Genomic DNA, 13078 nt, shown 5'->3' on the forward strand with positions numbered 1-13078 from the left:
TTCATTTATAAATTATATATTATATCATGGCTGAAAGAGGCAAAAAGGACCTCATAGAACCCCGCTTAAAGTAATCCGAACTATTTCTTTAACACCAAACTCTCTTCTGGCTTTAATTCCTTATTTAACTGGTTCCAGACACATCACTTGACTATAGATCTTTTTCTAACAAAGAAATACAAATAATGCACGTATTTCCATTCTGGCAGAAAACTTCTGTCTCTGTCTCGTCCACGGTTTTGGCCGACCAGAGGCTCAGTCTTCCGTATCCTGGCGTCCATCTTCACTCAGAAATGTATAGAGGAACTGAACAGAAAACTATATATCTGCAGTCAGGTCAGGTCATATCTCGCACTCTGTTTCTTATACATATTTTCATGCAGTAATACTTAAAAAGTCTGACTATCCAGTTTGGTCTCCTGCCATCACAGAACTTATTGAACCAATTTTTAGTCTCTGCAACAGAGCTTGAAAAATTGATCTTAAACTTTGTCCCTGGGTGCATCCTTGTGTAGTTCTTTCACAACCTAAAGCTCTGACTTTCTATAACGGCTCTCATAGATATCCTTCTTCACTTTGTGACTTTGTGCTGTCTTACTGACGCCCAGAGCCATCGCACATGAATTTAACCCATTGCCTGCTTTTTATTTTAACTGTGGATCAAGGTGTTTTCTTCTGCACATCTTAATGTTTGGCATAAAATTCCACCTCATATTGAGTATTCATACTTAACTGAAAATAAATGAAATACATAGATTAATGTGTTGTATTTGTTCTTCTGTCTGTTAGGTTTGATTACCAGGAGCTCCTCCACAACTCCACCTTCTGTTTGGTGCCTCGAGGTCGACGCCTGGGCTCCTTTCGCTTCCTAGAGTCCCTACAGGTAAATATGTATTATTCAATGCGCTACATCGTCGACAATATTCATTATTCAAGCCTCGTTTGCCATCTTGATAGAAGTTTTTGTGGTCACATGAGGGCTTGCTCTGTTTGTGTTTCCTTGTGCTCATCTCACTGCCGTCTCACAGACGTGATGTCACGTACCAGCAAGCACCAATCAGGATTTAGCACCATTTGAATCAAAGTTATGATAACAGTTTTGATGTTATTTGCTTATGTGATATGATATATATGATTAATTCAAGTCGAAGACAGAATTAGAAAAGCTGTCATTAGTGCAGTGGCACCACATCTGTAAACCTCTGTATAATACTGTAATGTATGTAAAGGATTTCACTTTTTGTGCTTCTACCAAGAAATCTGTCCGAGAGATCCTGAAGAAGTGGTTACTGTGATATTTACTATAAATTTATCCCACTTTTAATCAGAAGTGGAAGGTAACATCGTACAAATACATTTTTACTGTATTTAAGTAAGCGCTGCACAGTTGAGATTTTATTCATTGCAGTATGGCTTTCTGCAATTTTCAAACTGCAGGAGGTTCAATATCTGTTAAAGGCAAAATGTTCCTCAAAATACTTATAAATTAATGAATGCTGGGAGGCAGAGATGTCCTGTTCTACACATCAAACCCTACAGACTTTTAAAAAAGTCTTTATTTAGTACAGATTCCTGCAAAAGAAATCACACAATGATCATTTTAACATGTTTTTCAATCAAAATAAGTATAATTATGTAAAAATCATCATGACCTTTAATACTGCAAATCATGTCACAGTTGCAATATCAGTTGAAAATACTCGCAATTAGATATTTTTGCAAAAATCGATCAGCTCTTATTTAAGTAGAGTTTCTACATAACTGTACTCTACTTGAGTATTTATTTTTCTGACAACTTTATACTTTTACTCCCTACATTTTGACACAAGTATCTGTACTTTCTACTCCTTATGTTTTCAAAACAGGCTTGTTATTTCAGTTTTAATGCGTTTGAGGAAAATATCATTCCACGCCACCTTTCCAACATCAAGACTGACCTCACCCAAATGGATGAGGCAATAACGCATTGAAAAGAGGATTCCTTCGTGTATCCATGACTGCGTATCACACACGACAGACGAAGCAAGACAAAAACGATGTAAAAGATGTAACACAACAGAACAGATGGAAAGAGAGACCGTGGAGAAAGGCTGTAGATACAGAAGGACACACCTTGAGGCAAAGGACTCTGAGTACCAGCTTGTGCCGAGGCCAAACACACAATTTTGGTAAACCTGAAGAGATGCGGGAATTTCTAAGTGTGTTCTCATGTTGATCATGTTTCAAGTTCTGTGTCTCAGCAGAGATAGTTCATTGTTTTCAGTATATATATTTTTTTCTTCAATTTATATTAATATGACATGAGATTCTGTTAACTTTGCAGAGAAACTGCAGTAGAACTGTCCTTCAGAGAGCAACTTTTTACTTTTAGACTTCAAGTACATTTTAGAGCCTACACTTTTGCCACTTTTACTGGAGTAAAGTAGTTGAATCAGTGCTTCTACTTTTATCTTTTTAACACAAGTATCTGGACTTCCACTTGAGTACAGAATATGTTTATGTTTGCCACCTCTGCTTTTCTGGACTGTGCTGTTATCAGCTGCTCCAACAAAAAAAAAAAAAAACTTCAACTTTTGAAAAAGGGCCTCTGGTATGAATTCCTCGTGTTTTGATCATATTCTGAGCGACGTGCTTGCAAACAACCACCGCGGGACAGCTACAGACTGGGCGGTCTGCCTACAGTGTCATTTTTGATCAAAACCTCAGCTTAGACAAACATGTCAAATCAATGGATCAATCCTGTTTTCATCACCTCCGAAACATTTCAAGGATCAGACCGTTCCTCTCTGCCAAGAACCCGAAAACAGTCATTCATGCCTTTCGCAAACCAGTCATTTAGATTACTGGGCTCTGTATTGCAAGAAATAGCACTTTCAGGTGTTGAATTTTTCCTGCCATACAAATCTCACACCCCCGCTTTTAACTGTAACAAGGTGCCCAAGAGCGGGACCATCACCGAGCTGGAGGAGGGTCACCTAGATGGAGGTGGTGCTGTGTTGCATAATGACACAAACTAGTAAAGGAAGGAAAGGCTGGATTAGAAATGAGGCATTTCAGTGTTTCTATGAGAGAGTGTAACTGCCTTTGGCATGGACATTTTTATGTGCACAAAAAAACCCCAAAAGCCTGTTATGGCCAGTTAAATGTTATTGAAAAGATCTAAAACATCTACCGCAGAAGATGATCAATATTATAAGATGCTTAATGCGTCAACAAATATAAATCATTCACCTAAACATGGACATGCTGTATTAAATGTAGTAACCTGACTCTAAAAAGTCATGTTGATCTATATTCTTTGTAAAACTGTGTTGTTGTCCGTCCTGCTTTCATCCTGCCTGAGTACTTCAGGACTTTCTCTGAGGCCCGCATAAACAAACAGCCAAAATCTCTATTCACTACATGCCAACACAGCAATCATAAAAACATTTAGCTGCAGCATTTCCCCCTGCACAGCATAGACTGAGAAAATTACACTTTTACAGGAAACAGCTCAGATTCAATGAGATCCAGCTCATATACCGTTCAGTCAACAAGGAAGTGCACAGGATGCAGAATGTTTATGTTTCAGAGCCGTGGTTTATGTAGTCTGTTGGTTATTGACACCTTAATGGCCACATCTGCAAGTGTTTTTCCCAGACCATTGTGTCGTGTTGAGTGCAGATCTGGCCGTAAAGCCTTTATTTGCTATTTGCTAGGCCTTTTAAACTAAAATGGGTCCATTAACACACGCCGAGGCACACACACACACTTATACAAACACTGGTATCGTTCATTTAAGCCCATCAGTGAAATCTGCAAGTACACAAACAATGAAGAAACCACGAGCAATGGAGTGAGAGAACGGTTTAAACCAGTCGGTCTGCTGTAATTCTCTCTCTGCCACCCAAGTTGACGTCTCACACCAGTGCAGGAAGCAGTAGTGGCTGTTTTTAGATTTGCCAAACACTGAACTCCCTGGCTGCTACAATGTTCCCTGGCCGCACTGCTCTCTGGGGCTGTGTGTGTGTGTGTCCGTGTGTGTGTGTGTGAATGGTCCGGAAGCATCCATAGGAGTGGCAGCCTGCCCCACCGCTGATGTCTGCTGAATGGACAAATCCACACACACAACCCACTTGGCTTGGCAGCAGGCAGCAGTCATGGTCCCCTTCTCCTCCTGTCTTCTTTCTTTGTCCTCTCTTAGACTGGGCTGCACAAACAAAGATTCATTTAATTTAAGATTAGTTCTAATCAGCGTTTAGAAAAACTAGGTTTAAAATGAGTAAATCCAATTTTAAAACTAAGCAGAGCTGTTTTTAAAGATGAAGTAATAGATTTTAAAGTAATGTCAGTGATTGTAAATCAAAGTTTAGTAAATTAAACCAAAATTAGAGTTAAATTAATATGAAGATAAATTTTTAAAAATTAGAAAAAGAAATTTGTAGTGTGTTAACTTTAAAAGCTGCCCTTAACCATTAAGCTGCTTTATATTCCTTAACAAAACTTTGCATTGTTTACTAGCTTGCTTTAAAAGTTTAGAAACATTACATTGTTTCTTCTAAAAAAAAAAAAATTTAAGTTATGTTTGCTGGCTAGCTTAAAAGTTTAGACACATTATATTGTTTGATAACTTCTAAAAAAGTTTTTTTTAAAAAGTTATGTTCACTAGGAAGTTAATATAATGTCACTTTGTTTGCTAGCTAGCCAAAACATTTAAAAGATATATTGTTCGCTAGCTAGCTAAAAAGTTAACAAAACATTACATTGTTCACAAACTAGTTGAAGCATTAAAATGTTAGCTGGCTAAAAAGTAAAAAAACATTGTTTGCGAGCTTTCTTAAAAAGTTAACAGATCATTACATGGTTTGCTTAAAAAGTTAACAAAATGTATAGAGTTTTCTAGCTAGCTAAAAAGTCACTTAGCCCACTCATGATGACTCAGCAAAGACGCTCTAATTTCTTCTCCTTTGAGAAAAACTGAATTATCAGATGAAGAGACGAGACACATGATAAAAGTCAGCTGAGTCTGTCCTTTAACTCTCTTATTTAACTCAATCCTCCTCAAAAAGACAGCAATTTTAAAAGTTAAACCCCCTCAAGTCTAAGTTTAAAGTTAATACAGGATCACCTTTTAAATCTAAGTTTGAAGTTGTGGTGCAACAGAAATGAATTTAATCTAGGTTTCAGTAAAACCCAGAGTGAGGTTTTAAGAGGTTTAAATGTATCTTTCTTAGTTTGAAGATTGTTTAAAAGTTTGGTGCAACATGATTTAAAGTTACCATGATTTAATCTGGTTCAAAAATTAATCTTTGTTGGTGCAGCCCAGCCTTAGTCTTGTTGTCTTCTCTCTTTTCCATTCAAGGCACTTTTAAAGAATTTTTGGTTGTGTATTTTTTTTTTCAGTGCCAGCCAAGCCCACAAAAGAACTGGCAATTACCAGTGTGGTAAGAAACCTACTGCCAGCTTTCCAATATACACACAGACACACATTTGCACACTTCCCCCACATACACATTTATTCAAAGCCTGCCCGTCTTCCTCTCCCAATGCAAACAAACCAAAAACAACTACACAGCACATAGGCTTTCATATTACCCTACCTCCAGGCAGGGAGGGCTCAAAATGTTTGAAACTCACCCTCGGAGTGCCTCATCTCTCGGGGGGAGAAGACTCAGCCGAGCCTCGAGCTGCATTTCAAATTTAGAGGCCTTGGATTATCACTCTGGGAGTCTTTGTGTGACCTTGTTGTAACCTGGGGCTGATTCTGACACATACACACACATACGAGTCGTCCTATTTGCTGGAGTGTCCTTCAGCAGGTCTATTCTCAGATGAAATGCAGCGAGCGTCGGAGGCTCCCCGTCAGGCCGGAGAGAGCGTTTGATCTCCACCATTTTCGGCTGCCGCTGCTGCTGTTCTCTGGTGGTTTAATTAGAAAAAAAAAGTGTGTGGTGGTGGTGGGGGTGGGGGCGGGGGTGTGGGGGAGTGTAACACCCAGACCCATCAACACTTCAGACCACAGCGATGAAGAAGAGGAAGAGAGCAGGATGAGATGAGAGAAATGGGGGATAAAAACGAGTACAGAGAGAAACCGAGGGTTCGGTAAGCAAAAAAAAAAAAAAAAAGTGGAACAACATCAAAAACCTGTCAGTGAACGAGGGGATAAGGCAACATCAAAAATCCACTTCAATAAAGCATGATGCCTCCACGTATCAGCCGTTTCCTTCTTACTCTCCTCCCATCCCCTCATCCCTCTCGTTTTTTTTCCCCTCCTTCCTCGCATATGTCCCCTCAGTGGTTGTACCTAATTAGTACACAAAGAGTCGGCCCCGTCAGCCGCATCTGTGAATGAGTGACAGTCTTTAACAAACCTCCAGGGCTTCCTGGGAACGGAGAGATAGGAGCTGTTACTCATTCCCGCCACCCTATAGCAATCTTATACACTCACACTCAGCTGCACATACATTTACTCACAAGAGCATTGATCATATTATCTGCTCAGCCTGGGATATCACAGCGCCAAGCAGCTGGGGCTGAACTCATACAGATTGTATTATATTCATGCAGCTGCAGTACGTCACGTTATGCTGTTTACTGCTGGCAGCAACGGGAGGAAGCCAGTCAAACTGCAGCTGATCACAATTACAGTGATATATGTGGAGTTTTTCAGTGGGCTCCACATGATATCAGTTGGTTTATCAGTATCTGAATTCTTCTAAATGTGTGTGTCTGTTCCTGTGTCCAGGCGGCGTGTATCCCAGTGCTGCTGAGTAACGGCTGGGAGCTGCCGTTCTCCGATGTCATACAGTGGAACCAGGCTGTCATCGAGGGAGATGAGAGATTACTACTGCAGGTAACACTTGCACAGACACACAAATTGGACACCCCGATGGCCAGATTTGCCATTAGGGTCCCCAGCGTGCCACTGAGCCATTACTGTCCTTTCAGAAATAAAAATCAATTGGTAAAGTGCCATCACCAGCAGGTGGTACGAACAGCAATCCAACAGCGCAGAGAAACCACAATGAAACACATTTTTATTGGTGTATTTAAACGAAATAACTGGTTTATCGATTGTTTCGGGCCATCAGAACAGCAGGTGTCTGTACGTAAGGGTCAATATTTATCCTGTTTTTTGCCCTAACATCTGTATAAAAGCTTTTGAGATGAGGTGACATTTTATTTTAAGGGGTGTGCATAAGATGTCTCATGAATATTTATGAATGTTTACAACATTCAGTGTCATTTGGTCAGTTATGTCACTTTTAATGCAAAGTTGACACTAGTTGAGAGTTGAAAGTCAAAGATTAAAATCATCATTTTGTGATCCCTCAGTCGACTGAGATTCTTGCAGTCGAGCTGTCTTGGTAAACAAGTTTCAGCTCTTGTTTTTTTCAGCTGCGTCACTGAACGCAGAGCGATGCAACAGCGCGGCAGGCTGTAAACTAACCGTGATGGACGCGGAGAATAGTGATAGCTGTCAGACACTTCACCCCAGCGCAGAGCAGAGTGCGCAGGAAAGGGTGCGCGTGCTTGTTCTTGCCACTGACAGGCTCAGCTTGTTCTTCTAAATGTCTGACAACATAATGGCAAGGATCGCTACAGCGAGAGACCTCTTTTTAAAAAAGTAAGTGAAAAGTTGCTGAAAAAGTTTCCACACCACAGATAACAAAGAAAGTCATAAAAATGTGAGTTATAGTGGTAGAACATACTCATGCAGACTGATCTGGGAATTTACTGTGGCACACTGAAATAATAATAATAAAAAAGAATCATTGAATTTTCATATTTTACAGCCAGATCTGATCCAACTGAAATACATCTTAGTCAGAGACAGCCCTACTAGAAATACTCAACCTTGCTCAACATGCTGTGTGGCTTGCTCCATGTGTTTAGATTGAAAGATAGCTTTCTGGAAAACTAATCTAATATTGTTGAATATTCAATTTTTCTGTTTTCAGTCACATCATTTCCTGTAAGCCCTAAAGGCTCGCATGATTTGCAGGCTAAATATCACATTTTTGGCAGAACAGGCCGTCCTGGGCGAGTGGAGGGGCTGCGGGTAGTTCAGACGCATCTGTGATGACAGCAGGACAGAGAGGATCGAACGCTGTTAAAAAGTTTTTAGACAGAGATCACAACTAGAAAGATGAAAAAAGGACTTTAGAGGAGAGTGGTAACTTTTTTAAAAATCACTACGGTGTCAGTTTCTCATAGCGGCTGCTGTAGTGGATGTTGATTTGTCTGAGAAAGTGGAAGGTTAACCTCTGGAAAACACCTAGTTCTTAAAAAAGACAGATGAAAGAAATGCAGAGCGAGAGATTGCACTGAGTTACAGAGGCTAGCCCGGACGTGACAGCATTGCTTCGGCGCTCTATTACCTGTATCAAAGGTGTGTGCGGTTACAGATTGGGGCCCTTTGAGATTAAACACCCATAGAGGCCTTAATCCAGCTTCAGTTCAAAAGCACTCACTCGCTCATCCTCTGTCTCTTCTCACACAGACACATAAATAAACACAATGAGAAAGCAAAGCCGGCTCACTCTCAGCTACAACCTTTATCTCCCTCCCTCGCACAAATTACATCATGTCTCCTCCGCATTGATCCGCTTCGATCTCGGCCAATAGAGGACACGAATTGGCATTCAGCTAATGAACAGGAACAAGCCCCCGGGAGTGCGGAGCGGAGACATTTTCAAATTATGGCAGAATTGAATTGAATGAGCCGACCTCATCTGTGGCATTTCTGCACACCTGCAAAACCCGCGCACGTATAATGCACACGTTCACACCGTCTATGATCTGAGGTTAAGGAGTGTGAGGCTTTGGCAGAGGAGGCTGAGTGAGGACAGACACTTCAGACAAACCAAGGACGATGCTGCGGTGAAGTCGTCCTTCAGAAAGAAAGTTCAAACCCCAATTCCAAAAAGAGTTTTTGTAAATACGCACTCATTCTGAATTTGATGCCTGCAACACGTTAAAGAAAATTTGGAACAGGGTCATGTTTACCACTGTGATACATCACCTTTTTTATAACGGCACTCAGTAAGTGTTTGGGAACTGAGGACACTAACTGATGAAGTTTTGAAAGTGAAATTCTTTCCCATTCTTGCTCGATGGACGACTTCAGGCGCTCAACAGTCCTACTATGAAGCCACGCTGTTGTAACACGTGCAGAATATGCCTTGGCATTGTCTTGCTGAAATAAGCAGGGACGTCTCTGAAAAAGACGCTGTCTGGATCGCAGCATATGTTGCACCAAAACCTTTATGTACCTTTCAGCATTAGTGGGGTCTTCACAGATGTGCAAATTACCCATGATGCAAAGGACCCCATACCCTCAAAGATGCTGGCTTTTGATGTTTGCACTAGTAACAAGCTGGATGGTCCTCTTCCTCTTTACCCCAGAGGTAAAGACATCCATGTTATCCCCTTTCCTGTCATATCTTCAGTTGTCCCTATCAAATAAAAGCAAAAAAAATAAAATAAAATGATAATAATCTTAAAAAATAAGTAGTGAAATGTGGAGAAAAATGGGGTATTTGAAGAGAAACTGACTGGTTTAAAGATCAAGGCCGAGGAAAAAAAAGAGTGAGAAAGAATTAACGGCCTCCTGGCTTTTTTAGCTGGCGTTCATTACAAAATGTGTTAGCTGTGTAAAGACAGAAGGGTTTAAAGGAGTCAACTGCTCACGCTTTTCTCAGTTCAACATGGCTTTCTTTCACTTTGATTGAGCCGCTGAGCTTAACTCTCTAAGTGATTAAATCAATTTTGGTGATTTGCTCGAAACCCCCAAAGTAGTCCTCACTAATTAAGGTCTAATTATCTGAACAACAGACCCCAAACGAGCTCTGTGTCAGATGCTTTTTAGGGGGCCAGATTAAGACACGATTCAATTCAGTTTAAGCAGTTCTGATCACTTAAACACCATTTCTTTCTTTCTCTCTTTCTATTTTAAGAGACGCAACTTGCTTTAAAAACAAGTAAAACTCTTTGTGGCTTTTTTCTCTGTTCTTTTTAATGTTTTTTTTTTTTTCTTCATTTCACTGCCTGAATCTAACTATTCTCATCTTGTTTTTGTTCTCAGGTGCCATCCACAGTAAGAGCAGTAGGAAATGAGAGAGTCCTGGCCCTCAGACAGAGGACCCAGATGTTGTGGGAGGCCTACTTTTCGTCTGTGGACAAGATAGTCCTCACCACGCTGGAGGTCAGCATCGGCCCTAACACACGCAGCATTAAGTAGCTTGATGAAATTCATCCATGTGTCTTTGTGAAAAGGTTTGAGAGGCTCACTGATGAAATAGTGTACTGTGGCCTGTAAGCTAACCTCTAACATGATAGTTAGCAGAGAACATTAGTTAGTCGGTCACAATACCTCTCCCAGCTTTAAATTTTGTCTGTACTGCGCTGTTTCCCCCCTGGCATTTTTTTCTTTGGATTGCACATTATTCATTCAACAATGAGTTATTGAAGAGGGGAAAAAAGCCTTCTTACATCAAACTTGCTTTTAATTAGCATGCTGATTCTGTTGCTACCAGGACAAGGTCACACAGTTTATTCAAGAGATGAATGAATAACCAACTCACAGAAAATGTTCACACCAGCCTCTTTTTTTTATAATTCTAAGTTGGAGATATTTCTGTCAGCTATGATATCTCCCATATGGTAGAGTCACAAGTCAGTCTCCAAATGCTTCACTCAACAGAGACTGAGGATAATCTCCAAGCTTTGTAAAATTGGGTGAAAACAATTAGAGTTAAAAAATGCATCGCAGAATGAGTCCAAAATCTTTTTAGAATCCTTTATACTGGAGTGGTGACATGTAGAAGTTGTCTGCTAACTGAGGAGAATGAGGGGAAAGCATCGTTTACAATAAGGCATGTCCTGGGGAAAAACTTATGGTGTGTAGATTTGTTAGGGGCTGTACTCTCCACTGTTTAAGCACCTTGCATTTAGGATTCTTCAGACAGTTGGTAGGCAGCGAGATCTCTGGCTGACCCTTCCTAAGTCCTGCCCCTTTTTGCTCTGTGCTCCAGTAACAGTTGAGAAAGCTTGGTACCTCGGTCAACGTTCTCTTTTTCCAGTAAAAACAAGTAGTCAGTATATTGCTTTTCAATATAGACAAGCCAAGAACATCTTATTAGAAAGCAGGAAAGGAGAAAGTTGAGCAATGCATCAAGCTTTTTCAGCTGTTATTGCAGCACAGAATAAAAAGTGGCGGGGCTTAGAAAAGGCCAATTGTCTGATGTGGTAAAACTACCCATTTGGTAAATGGAATGTGGTAAACTGGCTGCAATATCACCACTGCTGGCAGTTATCTAAATAAAGTTAAAAAAAAATGTAAATAAAGTAAATAAAATAAATAAATAAAGTAAAACAAAACTGATTCCACTTGTTTAAAAGGAAGTGGACACATTCACTCGCTAACAAAACACATATCCAACCCTGCAAAAATTGCTAAATTAAGCTATTTACATGCTGTGAAATCTTTGAATAATGCGTGAATACATCCACATCGGAGTAACATGAGTTTTTCCTGTTCCTCCCATCCCTCCAGCATTTTGTGAATGCAGCATTAGTGACCAAGGTTAGTGGGTGAATGCTAGCATGCTAGCAGGCCAAGAGCACGGTCAGGTCAAGATGGGAACCCAAGAGTTACGACATTCTTGCAAGATTTGTACAAGTTAGGGTTAAGGTTTGGTAAAGATCATGGTTGGGGTGAAAATGATCACTCACAGGTCAGGTGCTCCCATCTAGTTAAGACCCAGGAACATGCTGGTGCTTGTCATTCAAAACTTAATTAAACTATTATCCTGGCATTTTGTTTTGTTGTCATTTTGTTCACTGGAGACTGACGGTTAGTGCACTCATTAGCTCTTTTGCTAGCTCAGATAGGATGCAATTGACCATTTATTTCTTTGTAATAAGGGTCTTAAAACAATTATTTTGTGGTACAGTATACCAGGACAAATAAGGGTTAAAAGTCGGGTTCATTGAAAGTGGATATCAGGCTCTAAAATCCCTCAAAGATCAGCACTGTTAAAAAAAAATCTGCCTGTCAAAGTTAACAAAAACTCAACTTAGTGCAATAAAATTCAATTGGAATGAACTGATTTTGTTGGAAAATTCAGCGGTTTCAAATGTTGGTCTTAACTGCAGTCATAAGCCTCTACTTTGAATGTTTCATATCAAATCAGCTTTGACCCCATTCTGCCACCACCAGGACTTCTGTCTATCTCTCTATCTATCACAAACACTCATGTGTAATGTTGCTTTTGGCTGCTGTGTATTGGTTAGAAACCTAATTGAAATCTTTTGTAACTGAATCTTCCTACCATGCAATTCTGTTCGGGAATGTGCAGCAGCATCCAGAGAAAACATCTACAAAAAGAAGCTGTAAACACAGGTTCTCTGTTGAACAAGCAGCCATAGTTGCTACCTCTGCGTGGTTTACTGCCTGTGTGCTATCATCAGTCTTCTTTCAGAAAGCCTTTCCAACAGTGTTTTCACATTTAAATCAAACCACCCTTCTATCGTTATGATTATGGGGTTGGACGCCGGCCCGTGCTGTACATTTCTACTCTTTTACTATCTCTGCTCGCTGTGTTGTGCTGCTCGTCTAGGGGAACATTTCAAAGCAGTCCACATCTGATCTGCCTGAAGTCTCAGAGAAATCCCCTAATGTATAGAAATTATATGTCATTACATTGCAAATATCTGTCTCAACATGCTTGTTGAGATTGTATGCTCACTAGTATTACAGTTTTCTATAACCGCCAGTATCATTTTGGCCAATCTGTAGTCACAATTAGCACAACATGTATGTTTTGTGAACCATACCATCATCACAATTCTTGTTTGCACAGAATATGCGGTCAAATAACATGTTTCTGAAATGCTTACATTTTCTTCACACACAAGCTAAGCCAATATCAAAATTATGGATCTTTCTTGACTTATTTACAAAGAAATGAAAACCTTAAATATGGTATAAACCCTCTACTTCTGCAACAACAGCAGCTCAAAAGCTACATTCATCAAACAGGTGATAAGCATTTTTGAAAGAACAGATTGTTAAGTTCAGAAAATTACAGCACTT

General features: G+C 40.0%; 1 protein-coding gene across 3 annotated transcripts in view; it reads left to right on the forward strand.

The window, feature by feature from the left end:
• Window positions 1-13078, forward strand: part of ext1c (exostoses (multiple) 1c) — a 130367-nt gene that overhangs the window by 106144 nt on the left and 11145 nt on the right. For all 3 annotated transcript variants that reach the window (XM_084739729.1, XM_084739727.1, XM_084739728.1), the window contains exons 3-5: window positions 790-883; window positions 6725-6832; window positions 10067-10186. In XM_084739729.1, the coding sequence (XP_084595855.1) occupies window positions 790-883; window positions 6725-6832; window positions 10067-10186 (322 nt within the window). The remainder of the gene's footprint in view (window positions 1-789; window positions 884-6724; window positions 6833-10066; window positions 10187-13078) is intronic.

Source organism: Lutjanus erythropterus, chromosome 16, assembly GCF_056507025.1.
Source record: "Lutjanus erythropterus isolate fLutEry1 chromosome 16, fLutEry1.hap2, whole genome shotgun sequence".
Taxonomy (NCBI): domain Eukaryota; kingdom Metazoa; phylum Chordata; class Actinopteri; order Lutjaniformes; family Lutjanidae; genus Lutjanus; species Lutjanus erythropterus.